General features: G+C 48.3%; 1 protein-coding gene and 1 long non-coding RNA gene across 6 annotated transcripts in view; one reads left to right on the top strand and one right to left on the bottom strand.

Moving 5' to 3' along the window:
* The window catches only part of IRX5 (iroquois homeobox 5), a 21,585-nt gene extending 13,069 nt beyond the window's left edge, over nt 1-8,516 (bottom strand). Inside the window, exons 1-3 of one of the 2 annotated variants that reach the window (XM_060130477.1) lie at nt 7,804-8,516; nt 6,345-6,750; nt 5,405-6,184 (exon numbers count right to left, since the gene is read on the bottom strand). In XM_060130477.1, the coding sequence (XP_059986460.1) occupies nt 5,405-6,184; nt 6,345-6,750; nt 7,804-8,052 (1,435 nt within the window). In that variant the 5' untranslated portion in view covers nt 8,053-8,516. Of the gene's footprint in view, nt 1-4,840; nt 6,185-6,344; nt 6,751-7,803 lie in introns of those variants that run through there. The other variant, XM_060130478.1, reaches the window with a different exon arrangement.
* LOC132509435 (uncharacterized) lies at nt 7,731-20,609 on the top strand. 4 transcript variants are annotated; one of them, XR_009536978.1, is made up of 6 exons: nt 10,402-10,523; nt 12,831-12,879; nt 14,096-14,241; nt 15,629-15,694; nt 18,665-18,719; nt 20,334-20,609. It is a non-coding gene; the product is annotated as an uncharacterized LOC132509435 (long non-coding RNA). The 4 variants fall into 4 exon arrangements; XR_009536980.1 differs by lacking the exons at nt 10,402-10,523; nt 12,831-12,879 and adding an exon at nt 7,731-8,043; XR_009536977.1 differs by lacking the exon at nt 12,831-12,879.

The following is a 20,609-nucleotide window of genomic DNA, read 5'->3' as shown; positions in this document are numbered from 1 at the left end:
GCCTTTTCCACGTCCCTCCCGTCTTTCTTTGGGAAACCCCCGCCTGGGGTGAAAGACGACGCCTGGGGAGGGGAGCAAGAAAGGATTTTCTATCGAATCGGCCCTGCCAGTAGGACTCCTGTATGGAGAGTTGGGTAAAAACCGCAGAACACTGTGGCGAGAGGTTGAGTATTTGCAAGCGCGAAGCCGAAGCCGCGCCTTCTCACTTTCCGGTCCCTTTGCACAGAAAGTCCCAAGGGGATCCTACCCGGCGGGCAGGGCGCATACAGAGGGGGTGGACAAGGAGCCGCCGCCCAAGCCGAGCCGACCGACCAGCGCTCGAGCGCCCAGCGACGCGCCTCTCCTTCATTAGCTTCCCCTCCACGCGGCGCTGCATGCCTCGGAAAATAAGTTAGCAAACGGGGAGCCGTTTATCTCTTTTATCTTGGGGCCTGATCCAATTAAATAAGTGCACATTTACATTTGCATCCATCAGGCGAGAGCGCTGAGAGCCCGGGGTTTGCTCGGAGCAAATAAAAGCAGATTTCACTGAGAAAAGTGGCGTCTGGGAGCGCCAGGCTCGTCCGGGCGCCGGAAACGAGCGCGGCCGGGAGGGCGGCCTTGGGGACCCAGGGTTGGGGCCTGCGGCCGACGGGAGGCCGGAGATCCCCAACGGCCCGGAGGGGCCGGCCGGCGCTGGGTGTGCAGCCAGAGCTGCAGCCCGGTCCCCGAGGCGATCGTGTTAGGCCACAACCTGGGTCCCACCTCGTGCCTGGGACCCAAGTCGCATTTAGCGCGAAAACGAAAAGGAGATTAGCTCTGGCCTGGTTCAAAAGGGAGACCCGTGGGGTGGGTGTAGGACCAGTTCCACAGCTTTGGCCACTTTCGGGGGAGAGCAGGAGGCAAGATTCCGGTCGGGCCGATTTTCCTCCTATTCGGGGGCCGAGTGGCAAAGAAGGCGAAAGTCAGGTAGAGGGCGCGCCCCCCGCTGTCCCCAACATCCTTGCACCGGGGGAAACCAGCTGAGACTTCCCGTTAGCGCTTCTGGATGGGTAGAGGGGGACGTCCAGGTGAGCACCTCCTCCTTTGCCACGCCGAGCTCATTAAAGGTGCTTTCGAAATAGGGTTTGAAGAATTCGAGGGTAGTTTTGTTTTGTTTTTCCTTTTCCTAAAGATGTCCAACCTACAGGCCAAAAGATAGAAACGATCTTTGGGGGCGCGGCTGCGTCGTAGACCCCCGACATGCCAAACCGCAAATTAAAACTGTGCGGGGCCCAGAGGCCGGGAGTGGAAAGGCCAGCAGAAACGGAATACCTGCACCTGAAGCGGAGCGGGCGCACCGGCACTGCCTGGGCTGCGCACCGCCGCGCCCCCCCCCCCCGCAGGCTGCTCCAGCAGCCCGCATATTTCTCAACTGCCTGCCGCCAGGTTTTAAAGGCTGTGCCCAAGCCGCGGCAGGAATCTGTAGGGTTAATACTCTTCCAGTCGAAGGCCGTGCTTTCCGAATCCCCAATGTTAACTGGGTCCTGGGTCCCAGGCCGAAGCGAGTGGGATGGCGGAGCAATTTACTTTTGACCCTGTTGGGGTCCAGAGCTAAGGCCCCGCTGAGGGTGGAGGGCATAGCTGGGTGTCGCCTAACTCCTCCTCTCTGCGAGCCGCGTGGCGCCCGGGGACCAGTAGGCGGCGCCCTTCCTAAACTGCATCCGCCTCCGGCTCCCTCTTGGGAGCGCAATCACATTCCTTTCACTTTGGGCGCTTTGCAGGGCGCTGTTCTGTGCCTCCGCCCCAGCTGGCAGCTTGTTAGGCGGGACAGGTGGGCTGGTAGGAACAGCCAGTTCTGAAACCGCTCGCACGACCACCGCAGCCCAGCCCCCAACCTTCCAGGCTCCAAGAGCTGTGCACATCTCAGGGAACGAGAGGCCCTGAGGGGTTTGCAAACCAGGAGGCCTCGATAAAGACCCCTCACCCAGGCCGGGGAACAGCAGTTCGGGCCCTGGCACCCCGGTCCGAAGAGCGGGAAGGAGAAAGGGCCCCTTCTGCAGCCTCACCTCAATGCCCGAGTATGCACCCTCGGGGATTGACTGGGCTGTTGGTTCCTCACCCCAAATCCCAGAAGCTGATTCGTCCCTGCACAGGGGGGCAAGGGAAGAAACCCAGCCGGGCCCTGGTTTGGCGCTGCCTCGTGGGGCTGACTGCAGGGACCCCACTCAGTGGTCCCGCGGCCTCTGTTGCCAGGGGTTCAGCGACTCCTAGTCCCCTTAGTGCCAAGCTAGGCTCTGCTTGGGGGCTGCAACCAGTGCAGCCAAGCGCAGGTGACAAACGCCCGCGATACCCCAGCACCGAGGTGTATTAGGCACTGCTTCGCATAACTTCCGCGCCCCCGTCCAAGTCTGCGAACAAACCCCTGGCACACGCCGAAAGGTTTCCCCCAGCCCCCCTTGCAAGGAGCATCGCCTTCGACACGGCCCAAGATGCGGCCAGGCTGAGGCTCGGAGGCTCGAGGAGGGACTTGGGACCTTACAGACACGCATCTACTTCTGGGATTAAACGCGGGAGACATTTCCTAGCTGCACATACCTCGACCCGCCCAGCAGGCCGCCCCCAAACTGAGAAGTCTCTAGACAACAGAAAAACCACTGGCCAACGAAACCCAGCTCTGCAAAGGAGAAAACCCTAAACTTAATTTGGGGCTTGTACTTAGGACGAAGTACGCAAAGAAAACCCTCGACCCTGCAGAGGCCAAGGGCAGGAGGGATGCGGACAGGGGGCAGCGATGCGGGCACCAGCCTTCCAGACTCTGGCGGTTTCGCTGCGCAGCCGGGAGGCGTCTCGCACAGCCCCTCGTTGGGGAGAAACGCCACGGGCTCCCCGGTACGCGGTTCCCGTTCCCAGGCAGCCCCCGCGGGCATTCGGCTCCCAGCCCGGAGCCTCGGCAATCAGACCCGGGAGGCCCGCGCCGCGCCATTTGCATATTCCCGGGAACACAAGGAAGCCTACAATTTTCTTTTTAAAATCGTTGGGCAGGGTTTAGGGCCAGTGCTTCCAAATCCCGCAGAGTTGATGTCGTCCTTAAACTCTCTCTTAAGAGAAGGCGACTGGCCTATTCTTCTGACTTTTTTAGAAGAGAAGGTGACTCCTGGGGCTGCATATTCAACAGGGGGGAAAAAGCTGATTGTGAACCGGGCTGTCGGGGGGTGGATGGAGGGGGCTGGGGCGCGGGGGGTAGGGCAAGTCATCTCTGGAATTCAATTGTTTAAAAAAATCATTTATAATTAAAGGGACAAAATAAAATACGATTGTCTCATGCATATTTAATCATTCACACTTCCAGCTTTGAAACCATTTTCCCTGCGTGAATTTTCTCACTAATTTAAACACTGAAGTCGACTGCTGTTCAAGAAAACATCTGGACAATGCTGCTTTCAAACTTGTTTAAATTCGAATAACTAAAGGAGCCCCGTTGCAGGTTAAAAAAAAAAAAGTAGCAAAAGTGAAAACTCCAGTGAAAATTTGGGCTGTGTTTAAAAAAACAGGGTTAAAGTGGTCTTGAGTAGAAGTGCAAATATGTGAGTTTTGATTTAGCCTAATTAAACCGGTGTTATGTGCAAACACATTCTCTCTACGCTCAGGCTTGGGTTTAATAGAGCAAATTAATTCCCCTCGCTGGGGTATGTTTTTGCTGTAAAGCCTCCCGTCCCCCGACTAGTGAAAATTTCCCACGAAATTCCACAAGTCCGCGGTTCCCCATCTCCCGCGCAAAATGGAGAGGCGAACACCGAGCGTGCTGGCGGGCCTCGGGCGCAGGGCGGTATCTCTTCCTCATGTGGGATTGAGACGTAACCTGCCTTTTCGTTTTGCGATGAAAGATGCGGGATTAAACGGAGAAAATAAAACCTCAAAAATACTTTTGTGGCTACTCGGACTCTTGAATCCGTGATGGGAAGAGTGCTAAAGTGACAAGCCTGATCAAGTCCACAACGGCCTCATTATCTAGGCAAACGTCCTCGAACTTTTGAATGCCGCTTGTCCAAAAAGGGGCCCTTGGGGGTGGGGCGGGGGGGGCTCCTCTGGTTCGTTCGGGGCTCCCCTTGCTTCCCCCAAGCGCTTATGGCACTCCCTCCCCCACTTCCGCCCACTCTCTCTCCAATCTCCGACTCTGCAAAGTGCAGGCTTGTAATTCAGGACAAGTGTGACACCTACCTGTGAAAGGGAGGAACCGTCCCCTCGCTGGTCCCGCGGCCCAGCCCCGCGGCTGCGCGGGGAATCTACCCGGCCGCCTACCACCCGCACGGTCGCGGATGGAACATTTACTAATCTAATCAAATCCAGCGAAGAGATCAATGCCCAATTTTGAAGGGGTAGAGAAGACAGTGACTTGGGAAAGCCTTCTCCTTGTCATCCCCTAACGCTTCCCGCCCGCATTAGCCCAGAGCACCTTTGAAAGAGTAGTAAAGGCTAAATCCGGCATAAAATCGAACTCATTAGCAAAGTTCACCAGCTGATTGCTTTGCATAAAACACGACGCTGATTGGAAGTAATTAGGTTAAGCAATGGAGCTCGGGTGGTGCGTGTCTCTAGCTGCCTTTGCCATCTCTTCTCCCTTCTGGGCACACACTTGGGCCTCTCTCCTCCCTCCTTCAGGGTCCAATCTCCCCACAGCAGCCCGCATCAGTGATCCAAATCTGCATTCCGGGCAGGGCCAGGTTCCCCGGGGCTCGAAGCCTAATTACAGTTTCCCGCTGGCCCACCAGGTTCGGTGGAACCTTTCATTCCCCACTTCGAAAAAAGTTGCAGTTTGCACCTTTTGTCCAGGGCGATGGACAGTTTACTGTGGCTTCTAAAAAGTAACGAGTGGCTCTGATTATGTTAAAATCTCTTTTAATTAAATATTTTGCATGTTACAAAGGCGGCTGCAGTTTCTTTTACTTTTGAAATCTAAGAGTATAACCTGTTCCCTTTCTGTAATAATACTTCAGCTCATACCCAGAAAAATCAATAGGTGTAAAAAATTAAATTAAACTTGTATTTTTAAACTATGAAACAGTTCTGGGGGAAACACAAATGTATATAGTTATATTACAAAAAAACATTAAATGCCTGTACAGGTGTCTTAATTTCATAATTTACTTCAAAGATATTGAGTTATCAATTTAAATACAAAAATGCTACATTAAATATACAGAATAAGATTTAATACAAATCCTTTTTTAAATTTTTCTTTTCAGTTGGTTAAGACATTTTTGTTTGTGTGTGGAGATGTTTACATTTTTATGTCATCCATCTCCAGGAACTATAAACTTTTTAGTAGGAGGGGTAGTTTTGTTTTTCTCTCATGTTGATGGAAAAATAACTGCCAAGGCCATTTTTTTTTAATAAATTAGGAAAGTCCAGGACCGACGCAGCCCGCGTTAAATGTCGGACATACCTTTCTTCAATTCATAGGGAGAGTCTTTGCACAGGTCTAGCTGGGACTGGCTCCGCAACATTTTCGGGTCTTTAGCCAAAGCGTCCGCTCGGTTCAACACGGTCTGGTTTAATCCATTGAAATGCGAGCTCGGACCCGTTGTAGGGCCTGGCCCGGGCCCCGGGTGGCCGTGAAGGTGTCCGAAGGAGCCATAGTTCGTGTAGCCAGGATAGAAGGGCGCCGTGTAGTAGAGAGGCCGGGACAGCACTGTCCCGCCTGGAAAGGGACACTGAGCCGAGGGCGAGCGCGATGGCGCCGGTGCTGGTGACGCGCGGCTGCCTCCTAGGGCTTGCCCGGCTACGGGCCCGGGGCACGGTGGGCACGGAGAGCCCTCGCTCCCGCCGCCCCCGTCCTTGACCTTGTCCGAGGATGTGGCGATCTCCGCCAGAGACCACAGTTTGGGCTTGGCGAGCACCGCCTGAGGCGGTGGCGGTGGCGGCGAGTGTATGACCGAGGGCCCTCCGGGACCGGGGGGCAGCTCTCCCGCGGCTGGGTGTGGGCCCGGAGCCGGCGCGCCCGAGGAGTAGTGAGGGGCCGGGTCTTCGGCCAGCCGAGCTGCCGCAGGCCCGGCCGGGGAGGGCCCGCCGGCGCGGGGGGGCCCGGGCAGCGCGTCGAGGCGGCCCTCGGATGGCGGCTCTTTAAAATCCGAGTCGCTGAGGCTACCCTCGGTCTCTTTGCCGGCGGGGGTGGGCGGCCCCTGCAGCCGTTCAAAGCCTGAAGCCGCCTTCTGCTCTGCTCCTCCTGCGGGCGAAACCCAGGCGGTCAGAGGCGCGGAGGCCGCGCGGCGGGGCCCAGGTCCCCGCCCGCAAAGGCAAAGACCCCTGCCCTCAACCTCCAGGCCCTGTGCGCCCCCTCTCCAGTCCCCCTTTTGCTTAACGCACCCTTTCCCGCGTCCACCAACCTGCATCGGGGCCCTCGGGGTCGCCCTTGTCCTCGGGCTTCTGGGGCTCATCCTCGTCGTTCTTCTCCAGATCAATGTTCTCCTCCTCCTCCTCGTCCTCGCTGCGGTTCCGCGGCGTCCACGTCATCTTGTTCTCCTTCTTGAGGCGCCGGCGCGCATTAGCGAACCAGGTGGACACCTGGGTGAGGGTCATCTTGGTGATGATGGCCAGCATGATCTTCTCGCCCTTGGTGGGGTAGGGGTTCTTGCGGTGCTCGTTGAGCCAGGCCTTCAGTGTAGCAGTGGCATCTCGCGTGGCGTTCTTCCGGTACGCGGGGTCCCCGTAGGGGTACGAGCCCAGGGGTGCTGCGTACGGGTGGTACCCCAAGGAGCCTGCCATGCCGGGTGTATGGTCGTAGGGAGAGCCCTGCAGGGAAGGGGCAGAGAGAAAGTGAGAGTGGGCCGTGGTCCCCAGTGCCACCTGGGCGACTGAAAGACACTTTCCCTGCGCCCAGGGGTCTTCGGGCTGCGAGGCCCGCACTCAGGCTTTCCCTGGGGTAGGGCTGGAGAGCTCAGACCCTGGGGCAACGCCTCCTCCTCCTCATAAGGAAGCGGGGGCGCCAACTCCTGAGTCCTTGGGGGCGCTTGGAGCCGTCCTGGCTTCCCTGGCCCCTGGGAGGCCCAGGAACGTCCTCCCCCCGTGCGCAGATCCGGCCACGGCGGCCGGGCCCTCTACCCAGAGAGAGGCCTGGGCAGCGGCAGCGACTCTGCGCTCCGCAACCGAGTGGTTGCGCGTTGGGAGCAAGGGTGGTGAGCAAAGGAAATCAAGGACTTTTTTTCCCCACAGAGAAAGGCAAACGAAAAGCTAAGCCTTGCCTCGGCACTCCCACCCCTCCAAAAGTGTTACCCCAAACCGAAGCCAAGGCGCTTTTCCAGAAAGTGCACCCGGCCGAAAAATCCCGGATGCACCGCAGCTCGCCCGACTTTTCAGAAATTTAATACCTCCAAATCGGATTGCAAAGATAGGATTACGGATTTGCAACATTTTGGAGGACTAATTAAAGGCGAGGCCAAACACATTTACACAGACTTAGCACGCTTCTGTTCAGATTTCGGGTCTATTTCTTTTGAACTACTTTCTCCAAATGGCAAAACCAAAAAAAAAAAAAAAGAAAGAAAGAAAGTAAAATGTGCAGGGCGGCCTGGAGCTCACGTTTGCTGCTCTTTAATCGCAGCGACCTCTCCCCAAAAAACCCTTTCGCCAACTCAGCGATCCGAGCAAGACGCGGCTCTTCTCTCCGAGCAACTCCTGAACCCGAGGCCCGGGCGAAGCCGAGGGAGACAATCGCCCAAGGTTGCAGGGTCCGCGAGGCTTGGCAGGGGCGGCCCGCGGTGGAGCCGAGGCCCGTGTCCCCCGCAGCCCCCGATCGCCCCAAGCTGCCGCAGCTGCCCTCGCCCGCCCCGGCTCCAGCTCACTCACCACGTACGAAGAGAAGGCGGCGGCTGCCGCCGCCGCGGGGTCGGCGCCGTACTGGAGGTGCGAGTTGTAGCCCGGCGAGGGCGCCGTGAAGGCGGTGGAGCCGGCGTAGGGCGAGAACGCGGAGCCCGACGACGAGCGCCCGAGCTCATCCGTGCGGGGCCCCGAGATGACGCTGGTGCTGTACGCCGGGCACGAGTAGAGCGCCAGCGAGGCGGACGGCTGGTACAAGTAGCCCTGCGGGTAGGACATGGCCACGCACGGGCATGGGGCGCTCCGCGCCGCGGCCGCCAACGAGCCGGGCGGCGCCCTGCGAGGGCGTGCGGGCGGGCACCTGGTCTCCGGCTGCCCCGGGCCGCCGCTCCTCGGGCCCCGGCTCCCGGGCTCCGGCCCGCGGCGCCTCCTCGCTGACTTCCCGCGCGCCTCCGGCTGCGGCCGCCGAGCCCGCTCCTCTGCGCGCCTCGCTCGCCCCGGCAGGGTTTTCCCCCCCCCTCCCTTGCTGCTTTCTCTTTTTCCCCCTCGCTCTTTGCACTGGGGGGCTCTGCTTTTGGCTTCGCAAAGGTCCTGCCAAGATGCTAAGTTGGAAATTGAGGATTCTGACGCCTTGTGCGCGCCTGAAGCTCCTCCTTCGCGGGGTGTAGTCGGTGGGAGGACTGGCAGGAGCCTCTGGGCGGCCGCAGCCAACCCGGCCGCCAGGCGCGCCTCGCCCTCTCCCTCTTCCTCCCCGGCTCCCTCTCCCGCTCGCTGGCGCTCCCCTCGCCCCTCCCTAGCGCCCGCCTCTCCTCCGCGGCACTCCTCTCCCCCCTCCTCTTATTTCCCCCCCTCCCCTCCTAGGTCTCTCCCTCTCTCTCTCTCTCAGACTCTTGAGCGCCGGCCCCAGGATGACAAACACATCCCAGGCGCGCCGATCTCTTCCAACTTTCCTCCCCTACTAAGTCGGGGTGGAGCGGCGGTTCCGACACAAGGCGGGCCCTGATGGCCGGTCCCGCCGCTTCGACGCACAAAGGGAACGCGGCCTCGGACCGCGCGCCAGCGAAAGCTCTGCTTTCTGTACGCCGCAGTAAATCGCGGAGTTAGCGGATTTCTCGTTCGCCAGAAGGCTGAACTCCAAGGCAGATCGCCGCCCACCCGCCCCTGGCTTCTCCCCCAAGCTAGGGGACCCGAGAGCGAGATGGATACCCGGAATGAAGGCCCCCGAGAGAGCCGGATGGATGCCAGCGTCCAGGGCGCAGGGAGTCCGGGGTGACTGTCCCTCTCCGCCAGCAGCAGCAGGTGGGCGAGAGACAGGCCTTGGACATCTGCACGTCTCCGGCCCGGCCTCCCTTCCACCAACTCCCCGCCAGACGGCGAGGGAGGAGGCACTGGGGACCCAGTACTACGGGGGTAGCCTTTCTCTAGAGAGGTAGTGGGCAAGAGCTGCCAGACGGAGAAGCAGCTACACCGGAGTAGGTCGTCGGACTCCACTACACCTCCTCCCGCAATGCCTGGCTGCCTCTTTCTCGGGGCTCTGCATTATCCGCAGCCCGCCCCGCCAGGCCGGTGGTGGTGGAGAGTGCGGGTCCTCTTCCCCTTCGCACCCACTCTCGCATCCGCCCACGCTCCACTGCTAACATTGCGGAGCAGTAACCAACCCAGCCATTTGTTCAGCGAGGCGCTGGCAAGGCAAACACACACAACCGAGTCACAGGCCGAGCCCTTGCCCACGAAGGCCACACATTTAGAATACAAAACAGACCCTTTGCCTGTCTCTCCACACCGCGCCGCCACAAGCCACAGAAGCACTCGAACTGTGGGACAGACAGGGGCGCTGGTGAACCAGGACAGGGGCTGGCACAGTGTTGGGCACTCCGCTGGGGCCCAGTAGATCGGGGACTTTGTGGCCTTTTATAATGAGGTCACACGGAAGCCGAAGTATGCCTATACACAGAGTTTCCCTCAATGACTCTGACGGGAGAGATACACTTTTACTTCCTGAGCTCCAACCCCTGCATCCAAGCCCACTCTCCACAACTGCACACTCTCCGCAGCGCGACTTCACGCACGCGCGCTGACTCCTCCCCTCCGTCAGTTCCCTCCAGACTCCGCCCCTCAGGCGGACGTCCTCCCACAACCGCTCTAGCCTCCCGGCCCCATCCCTCCCTGCTTTCACCTCTAATTGGACGCTGGCCTCTATTGGCTCCGCCCTTCGGCTACGTGAGCCCGCTTTCCTCCGAGTAACGGCGCCGAGAGGGCGGGGCTGGGCGGGGCGACGGCGCGCTATTGTCATGGAGACGGGAAGCCGGCGGCGGCGGTGGCGGGAACAGCCAGGCTGAGGTGGCAGCAAGCCGGCCGAGACTGAGGCGAGGCTGAGCGGCCTGGCGTGCGGAGCCGGCCAGTGGTGGCCTCTCAGGCAGCCAAGGGGCAATGTCTTCTGGGGCTCGGACAACGCCCGGGTGGTCGCGGGGAGTGCCCCGAAGCGTCCCCGCCCTGCTCGCATCGCTCCCGCCTCTCGCTGCCCCTCAGCTCCCCAGCGCCCGCCCCCCGGCTCCGCCCGCCCGCCGGCTCCGCCCGCCCGCCGGCTCCGCCCGCCGCCGGCTCCGCCCGCCGCCGCCGCCGCCGCCGCCGCCGCCGCCGCAGCCCTTCGCGCTAAAGGTCTGTAGCGGCCCGCGCGCGCCGCCCGCCGGGGGCTCGCGCCAGCCACGAGGGAGCGTCCGCGGCTCGCGCGCCCGCGCCGTGGAGGAGAGGTGAGCCCCGGGTCCTCCATGCCACCGCGCACCCGCCCCGTTGCGGCCGGGCTTCCTGCCTCTCGAGCCGCGTCCGCGTCCCCTCGTGGACCGGACGGACGCGACGGTGCCCCGCGCGCTTCCGTGGGCATGGGCCGCGTGAAAGTTGGGCGGGCTTCTCCTGGTGTGACGGTCCCCGGGCGGGCGGGCGTGGGCGTGTCCCCTCCATCCACGCGCGGCGGCTTCACCCTCTGGGCTCTCGTCCGAGATTTCTGAAATGGAGCCGTGGAGGTTTGTGCCACCGAAAATCTGAGTCTGTCCACACAGACATTCTCGTTACATCATCATGTAACTCTGGGCAGCTAAGCAACCCCCCCACACAGACACACTATACTTACCAAACCCCCCTCCCCCCCTTCGTTTCTTTCTACTGTCTTCTTTTTGGTGCACGGACTGTAGAGAATCCTGCAAGATATTGAGGCATTTAGAATTTATGGAGTTTATGGTTCTGTTGCTGTGGTTGTCACCTCCGCTCTACGTCAAATTTGAGACTCATTTCTTAAGGATGTCTCTATTTTCTGGTTTATTTGCACATTGATGGCTCTGATGCTCGGCTGGCCACGGCCGCCCGGCGTCTGAGATAGACTCGTGTTAATATGTGAAAGGGAAGAGCTGATCATTAGCGTGCAGACGGGATTCAGATAACATCTGGCGGGTTTTTTCCGTTTTCATGTGAAAGCTTTCACGTTTTTGCTGGTAAACCGGAGGTTTTAACTTTTAGTCTTGGTAGCAGTGACGATAAGGATACGTTCCCTTCTCTCCACCCCGCCCCCGCCCCTTTTCCTCCTTTATTCATCAGCTTTGCCGTTTGGGAGCCTGCGTGCTTTTAGCAGTAGTTTAACTCGTCTCTTGTCACTGAAGCTTTCTCCCCCAGCAGAGGTGGGAGCTAACTCCCTCTGGTTCCAGGTTACCAAGACGACTCCTTTTGTTTTTGGCTTACTGTTGCATTTGTATCTTTCCGAACATTTTAACTTACACTAGGGATAGGTATTCCCTGATGGTTCTTAATGAAGGACTTTAAAAAAAATTCTAATTTTAAAACTTCCTAAGAGTTTATTGGTTTGTCATGTCTGCACGGATCCTGTTAGGCATAACTCTTAAAATTTAGAGCTTTAAAATAAGATCCACAATTGTATTGTTAAGACATGGTCGTGGAGCTTGCTCTTCGAGTTTTGGCTGTACAGTTGTCATTGTTTAAATCAAGTGCAAAAGAGGTTATTCCTGTTTATTTAGTGTAATAACTGTTTACAGTTAAAACTTTAAAGACTCATAAAAGGAGATCTGCTGTATTTTAAAGATCTCATCATTCTTGTGGGAGAGACACAACACTGACGCTAGGAAAGGCAACAGATTGCTTCTGTCATATCGCTTTGCAGTTTTGGAGTGTACTTAAAGGATTATGATTGATAAGGCTGTCTTGCCAGAGAATGTTGACACAGGTGTGCATCGTTATCTTAATTAAGATCTTGAGAAAATGTTGTCTATAAAATGGTGACATAAGAAGGGCGGCATATTTCTGTACAGTTTTGCTTTTGGAGAATTTAATTGCATAGAAACCTGTCTTTGAGCTTCCAGCACTCTGGCAGCAGAAGTTTTAGACAGAAATGATAGTTCAATGTTAAGTGTTCTGGCATGTATTAATTAATACTACTTGTGGCTTTTTGGCAATGCCTTTGTCGACTTCTTTTGTGCTTCCATCTTTGTGGAGTAATGGTTCCTGATTTAGAAAGAAAAGCATAAATAGCATAGTATATTATTAAGCAAACGTTTATTAGTGTTTAGTAAAAATATGTAGAGGAAGGCGTGCTTAATGTGCAGAAACAGGATTGTAATGAAAAGGTAAATATATAAGAAATTTATGTCCCTTCACTTTTTTTAGAAGACAGTCTCCTAGAATGTTTTAATGATCTAAAACAATTTCTTTTTTCTTATTGTCAGGTACTTAACTACATTTTTTATGGAATGTCTTGTTTTTATTTCCAGACGTAGAAGAAAACTGTTTCATTTCTTCCAAAATGTGGTTCTGTAAACTTGAATTGATGAGCAAGTGAAGATAGTGCATTTAGACTCTTATTAGTTTAAGGATCTGAATCATAACCTGGATGACCACTAGAATAGTATTACTGTCCTTTACTTCAAATCTCTGAATACCAAATGCCACAACAATAGCAGGACGGATGCTGCTGATTATATTACCCCTTGGCTTACCCAGCACCTAATACCCTTCAACATAAGTATTGCATTAAGATTTCCCCCCTCTCTTTGTAGCCCATGAGTTCCTGGAAGCTGGCTGTCCATCAGTGTGTATGTAAGATGTGTGAGTGTTTTTCTTTAATATTAAAACTCATTGTAGAAAGAGGAAATGAAAGTGGAGGAGGCCATAGGCGTTATGATCGGAGAGGCCAGGTGTAGAATCACAGCTCATTCGTGACTCCAAGGATAATGAGCTGCCGAGCATTACATGGTAAACTAAAATCAGAGAATGACTTATGTAGATTTGTTTGCTGAAACGAAAACAAGAGCATTAATTTTGACATAATTGCTTTACTTATCCCCCAACTCCCCTTCAAAAATTTCTTTTCTGGCAGCTAAGATCAGCATCCCAATGCTATTATCCATACATTATTTTCAAATTTGATATGCTGTGTTAAAAGAAATGAAATAGGAATATGAGCTAATTACCTGTCATCTGTTTTAATAAGTAACACCAAGTAATTATTACTATATTAATGTATAATAATATAATATATTTTTACAGTATAGAAATCTTGTGGAAAATGTCAGTGTTCTTCAGTTGATAATGTGCAAGTAAATGAGATCGTGTAATCCTGAGTGAATTAAACATGTTCTTTAAAACAGATTATGAAAACAGGATCATATTTTGGAACAGTGTTTTACCTCTGAGATAGCACAGCCTATTTTGTGTGGTAATATCTCAATATCTTTGTGTATTTCCCTTCAGCGTCTACATTGTGTTGGCTCCTGTAGTTTAACATCTTTTCGGTATAAATGTTAGCTGTTTTATAGAGAATAATTGTCCTTAATAGAATAGCAGCTGATACCACTCTAAGAAGATGTAAAATCTTGGAATTATTTTTTTCTTGTTCAGTAATGACTCTGGTTTGCTTTCTGGTTTAGCACTACTCTGGAGTGTGATACTCATGACTTATTTCTGCATAAATCTGCAGTATTTTATAGCTAGAGTATACCTGAGCACCAATTTAGCTTGGCAAATTAACTTAGATGCTTCAAAATTGAAAACCAGTATATTCAAATGTAGTTAAAGTTTAAATCTTTATGAGTAAGGATGCACTTAACATTTGTTCAAGAGAATAGAATATAATTTTCTCCTGCAGTTGTCATTTATGTAATCCATTTTTCTAGCCTTTTCTCAGGCTAATGATATTCCACACCTTGATATAGTCTTTAGTTGTTTATTTGAGATAATATAGAGTGATACCTTGGAGAAAATTAGATATTCATATCTAATATCCCTAAAGTATTTAACCAGACTTCTGTGTTTCCTTAAACAGAATCGTTTCCATTTTCTGTGCAGGTTTTAAGTATGATGTTTCCGTAATACATTTGGATGTTTTCAGCTAAGCTCACTTCTGAACCATGGGGTTCCTCCAAATGTTGACTGAAATTTGTCCTTGTGCATCCCCAGGCTCATCTGCAAGTGAGTGTCTGCACAGTTGTGCTTGTGTGTGGAGTAAACCCAAAATAGCATTAGCGTTTGTTTTACCAAAGTATTTGTATTGGAAATGGGGATGGTCTAAGTACAGAATGTAGAGAATGTCACTTGAGGCCTTTGATTATTAAAATTTTACCAATGCATTGGTAAGTAGGAAAATTTTTGATTCATGGAAATGCACTTAAAATGCATTTATTTTTTAATGTTATCGTCGGATAGTGAAACTTTTGAGCTCAGTGCTTTTTGTAAAAATCAAGACTAAAGTTACGATATGTTATAGAAATAGGATTATTATTTAAAGGAAATAATGTTTATATCAAATTACAGTTTTTGATTATTTTCATTACCCCAGTTCTTTTAAGAATAAACTTAGAGGGAGTATCAGCTCTAGTCATGGGTACTAAACTCTTTTAAAAAGACAAAGGATATACAGGTGTGCACAAAACTTGTCACTTCTCATCAAAATAGGGGATGCTGAATACAAGCAGATGAGAAAAGCTATGAGAAAAAAAAAATACTGTGCAGAATATTTGCGTTGCCTAGTGGGGAGAGCAAGTACTGGATTTAGTGATAGAGAATATTTTCTTAAGTAAAAGAGATGGTTGAATGACCAAAAAAAAAAAAGCTAATTCTACAGAAGGCAACTCTAGTACAGCCTGCAGTAGAATAAGTGCTTCTCTGTGGATACTTTCAAAGGTATTAAAGTGATTTTTAATGTTATGTAATTGTTTTTAAATAACACACTTGTGTTCTTCTATCACTGATTGGGCGTTATGGGGCTTCATGTATGACCAAGAGCTGAAGCATTACAGTCACTTAGGAAACACACAAATATGAAGAAAATGTTAAACAGTGAGCAGTCTGATTCCTCTTTGTTTGCCTTTAAGCTTAGTTTTTGTTTTTTTAACCACATGTAAACTTGTTGAATTTATAAGACAGGAGGATTAGATTTTTCTTCCCTCCTAAGGATGAATATAGGAAAAATCTAAACATATATGCAAATTGGTTGAGTTTTATATCTGTAATTAGCCAAAATTTATTATGAAGATTCATGTTTATTTCTTATATATTAATGGTATTCAAATGTATTAAAACCGATACTTCTTTTATATAAAATAGGTGGTGTGAGGGGGGGTTCCCCACTCTTGAAAATATGAAGAAAGCATGTCCTTTCAACAGTAATAGGTTATGGTTGATTAATTGAGAAGGTTATACTAAATGTTCTCTAGTGGAAATGGCTAGAGTATGCTTTTTGAGAACTATATCATTCAGGAATAAAATCAATTGAAGTATTGGTAATTAAATTGTAATTCAATGAAGGAACGAACTGGTAGGAAAGATGAAGCTAACTCTTGCTGTTTTTCTCTTTAAGAATCTACAGTCCATAATGGAGCTACTGTACTGGCTATTGGAAGAAGGAGATTCTGAAGATAGGGAGGTAATATTATCTCTTTTAAAAGAATACTTTCCTCTGTAATCCTGTGCCTTTATTACATATAAGAACTTTATCTAGTAGAGAGCAATTTCTTTAAATTTGGGGTATGGAAACAATCTGATTTTCCTGTGCTGAGTTTTCGAGCTCCTCCTCCTGGGGTAATAGGCTATGTTGGGAGAGCTGAGAAATCTCATCTAGGCATACTCAGCACCCTTAAAATAGCTTCTTTCTGAGAATTAGATCTGTGATGGTGGCCTACCCCGTTCTAGTAGATGTCATTTTAGCATGTGGTTGATGTGCAGGCATTGAGCGCGTTGCTTAGCTGTCCTCATTTACCTCTCTGGCTTTGTTGCCTTCTCTGGGGGAACGTGCTCTCGGCAGGGTGGTTTACTGCCAGCCACCACCCAGCTCTGAGTGGGAGACTTGCTGGTTGACAACTGGTTCCAGGGCTCTGCCAAAGAGCTCACCAGGCCCAGCCTGGGCTGCTCTAGCGCACTGGAGGCCAGGAGCTCCCACACACGGGTTCCTTCCCTAGTTGTCAGCTTTAGGTCCCTTTCCATTTTTTGTGTAATCCTAGGCTATGGGTAATACTTTCCGTTTCCTCTCACTAGGTTGGCTTGTTGCTTTCTTTGCAGCTGTTGCAGGGATTCACATGGAATGGAGGACTCTGTTTTATTCTGGATGAGATCTTTGATCATTTCCCCACATGCTTTTCCAGTTTCAGAAACCTAATGCTGGTGTTACAGAATGAATCTCAGATTCTTGAACAACAAAAATGAAAAATCTGTGTCAATAAGAAAATCTTCCATCTTTTCATGCTATGTTGCTACATTGCCCATGCAAGTTAAATTAAAAACAGAGTCAAACCCCTTTATAAATTATCAATCGCTATGTCTAAGAATGTTTATAAAGGCTTAAATTGTGTAATGGTATTTATATCATTTTTTTTCCTTTTTAAGAAAAACGATATACTTTTCTAGTCATCAAAAATACTCCCTGAACTATATCTATGGAGGGATATTAATGTAATAATAAAGGGCTTTATGATGTCTAATTATATAATTGGGAAATTGGTAAGCAACAGTAGTAGATAAAATCAATTTCTTCTATTAAAGAGCTAGTATACATTTAAAAACAAAAACCTTCAAGAAGGGGACTCTTTAATCTTTAAATCATATGATGTTTTTGGTTAATACAACGGGAAGAGGAAATATACTAATCTCAGATTCTTTTATTCTTGCCTAGGTAGAGGTTGGAAGCAGCTGAGGAGCTATTAGCATGTAGCCTAGAAAAAAAATGATATAAAAGTGATTACTTGGAAGGCAGTTTACATTTGCAGAACAATTCAATATTATGTCCTTGACCAACTTTTACACTTCATATACTTGGGTTATTACTCTAGCGTTTAAAATATCAATCTATGGTGTAGCTTGTGTATGGAATGCAAGGGTATTTTTGAATTGACTAGGTCTTGCTGGTCATTCTAAAATGTGCTACAGTATTACAAAGTTGAAATGTAATATTTATTAATAGAAGGAAAATATAAAATTTAATATCTGGGCAACTGTGACCTTTAAACCTACTTTAAAAGTATAATCTTGACATCTGTGACACTATTTTTTGTCTTTGTTTATAGATAGAATTATGGATATTCTACAATCCAAATGATTTATTTATTAATTCCAAATTTTGTTCTCTATAATGGACTTTTAAAATAAAAAGAATACGTACTTTAGACATGGACTAATTTATTAAGCATTAGTACACAGAAAAGCAGCCTTGATTAATTTAAAACTGTGAAAGGGGGCAGGTAAAACTGTTTTCGGCTGAAATTTACTAATGCAGTAACCATTTAAATTAAATGTTTGTTAACGTAATAGTGATGGCATTTTCTCCTCCTCCTCCTTGTGGTTTTGTCCAACTAGATGTTACAGTGGCAGTTGCGCTGACTGTTAAGTGTTTAAATGATGACACCATTATGTGAAGTGATTTTGAAATGAGAGATTCCAGCCAAGAATTACATCTGCTCCCATCTCCTTCAAATCATACTCTCTGGCAGTACAGATTATGATTGATTTGTTTGTGACAGATTGCAGGAAACAGTCATTGATTTTTCAATATTTTACCTTAAAATTATTTACAGTTGTAACCATGGGGAGGTATTTCCACGGGCTGTCAGCCCCTGAAAGACTAGGATAATATTCCCTGCTCTCTGACAAGACAAATTACCTGTAATGAGTGCAGTAGCTGAAGGGTATACTTTTATTTTAAAATATGTCAATAACCCCAGTGACTAAACGAATATTGATTTAGCATAATGAAGCCTGAGTAATGTGAAAATGAGCTTTTTCAAGGAGCATGGTAAAGACTTTCTTTTTAGCTGGTTGTAAGAAGCTTTTCATTCTTTTCAACTAGCTAGTGGAGATAAGGAGTTTTATATGCAAACCATCAGGAATGATAGTGTTGTTTGTGATAACCAGGGTCCAAATATTTTGCCCTTGCTTTTATCGATTCTTTTTCAGATCTTATTTGGAGTCTTACTTTCAGTCATAGAATAGCTACTGATTTGCTTGCTCTTATCTTGAACCAAATTAATGTATTTACCATTTCAGCATATTTTGCGTTAGAACCTCTGGTATTGAATATTAAAATATAAGTCTATATACAATCATTTGTAGATGACATAATAATTATCTTAAGACATTTCAAATGGGTCTATTGTAGTATTTAATGTGCTGTGTGTTATGGTAGAATAATTCCTTGTCCCTGGACATCAGACTGCTTTCAGTGGGAATGAAGATTAATTTACTTAAGCCCTGATATTTTAGGCATCATTGCATGTTTTCATTTTTGTCAGACTTCCGCCCACCCTTTTCAAATGTAATTCTCAACTTTTTAATGGATTAAGATCCCAATACATAAGGTCCTTCAAACAAGAATGATAATAAAGTAGTATATTGCTTTATTTTATAGTTCATCAAGAAGCCAAAGATCTTATGCCTGACTAAGAATCTCCATATCTAACTTGGTAAGGAGAAAATAGGGTAGACAATGCCCATAATATATAGTAGAAAAGTCAGTATTTGAAGATGTCTAACTTGTATTCCATGGGAACCTAACGTATTTTATGATAACTAATAGTAATAAAATTTTATTGAAAGCAATAGGTAAAGTCCCTTTAGAAATTAAAAATGAGTTATGATTTAAAGAAAATTCAGATGGCTCTTTGTCAGTGCTAGTTCTTTTGTAGCATTGCATTGGAAATGTTGCAATAAAATGAAAAATATAAACATATCTTTTCATGGAAAATAGGATAGACTCTAGAACAGAAAATTATCGTTTTATTTTTTCCCAGGAATTTGCCTGAGGGTGTGACACAGATGATCTCTGTTACTCTTCTTAGTTGTGTCCTGCAATAAGCTGGATGCTTTATAAAATACTGGTCCCTTGGTTTCAAATGTAAGATTTTAGTTCTCCATCACCCCCTCCCCCCAATTTTTTCCTTTTTTCTATAAAGGACCTTTGAAAATAGAAATATAAAGGTTGCACTATCATCACATATGAAACTGGTAGCCCGAATTCTTCAACCATTAATTTGGTTTATAGTTTTCTAAGTTGATACTTTATCCTTAGAACTTATCTGTGGTTAAGGCCTATCTATAGATGTGCCCTCCAGAAAAAAATGAATATAGATTTTCTTCCTCAATAGTTTTTTTAAATGAAGCGTATTTTCTTCATACAAATCTACGTTAAGGAAAACATCTATATTGTTGTTTAGTTTATTTTGGAGTAAAATAATAAATGTATATGGTAAGTACCTCCTGACCCCATCATTTAGTTTAAACCTATCTGTTCATTTTATAGTACATGTGCAGAACTATTTACGTGAATAAAATTCAATAAATACGTAGATAAAGTAAAGCTTTTTCTGAGGAAATTATTCTCTTTTGGATACTCTGCCCTTTTCCATTTCTTTTCTCCCCTTGGGAAAAAAAAATCTTGCCCTTGTTCTCCTTTAAGGAAAAACTATTTAGATAAAGTGTTTTTAAATCATGCAAGTCATTGCCTGGGGTTGGTTAAAACATTTACTTTTTTGAAAAGAAGAAAAATGCCCCTGTTTTAAAAATCTTTCTTGTATTTGTATCTATTAAGATAAACAGTTTACTTTGATACGGTACATACCAATCTACTTAGTTAATTTTTTTTCCAGAATTCATTTTACTGTGCTTGGTATGACCTTCTATGATAACTTAATATAGGAACAAATTAGCATATAATTCTATTTTCCATGTGACCTCAACCAGTTGCAGAATTGTACCGCCACTTTTGGGGCGCAGTTTGATAGTCTATGTAGACTGTAGCATTTTTAAGTGTTTGCAAATGTTCAGTGCATCCTGCCTAAGGTGTTATCGAAAATGTTTAAAAGTAAGCAGTTAGAGGAAATACCCCTATTCCTAAGGTATCAAAATGCCTCCTAAAGGTAGCATTTTAAATAGTGTGCATAATTGATTAGTGATTTGTCTTTCTCCCAAGCATAAAGCAACAGGGCAAAGTTAAGTGAGGTTGGTGAAGTATAAGAAGATATTAGGGACTGGTGGTGACAATGATCATGGCAACTAAATGGATTTCTTTTTTCTTTTAGATTCAGCTGTCAGTCTGAAATTTCCTGTGGTCTGTTCAGTCTAGATGCAAAGGCCATGGAAAAATCAAGTGCTCAAGTGGTTTAAATATGTTTTGGATGTTCTTATTTATAGATTACAGTATTTTTCCACTTAAAATCCACAGTTGTCATGCAGAAGAAGGTTATGCCCTTCTAGATCACCAATTTTATTTGACATGCTTAGCGTTGTAATGTATTACCAAGTGCTATCTGTTTTAATCAAAGTATAGAAAAAATAAAATCAATTTTATATGTTGA

Source organism: Lagenorhynchus albirostris, chromosome 19 (genome assembly GCF_949774975.1).
Source record: "Lagenorhynchus albirostris chromosome 19, mLagAlb1.1, whole genome shotgun sequence".
Lineage (NCBI taxonomy): Eukaryota > Metazoa > Chordata > Mammalia > Artiodactyla > Delphinidae > Lagenorhynchus > Lagenorhynchus albirostris.
This window is presented reverse-complemented; position numbering and strand designations above follow the sequence as displayed.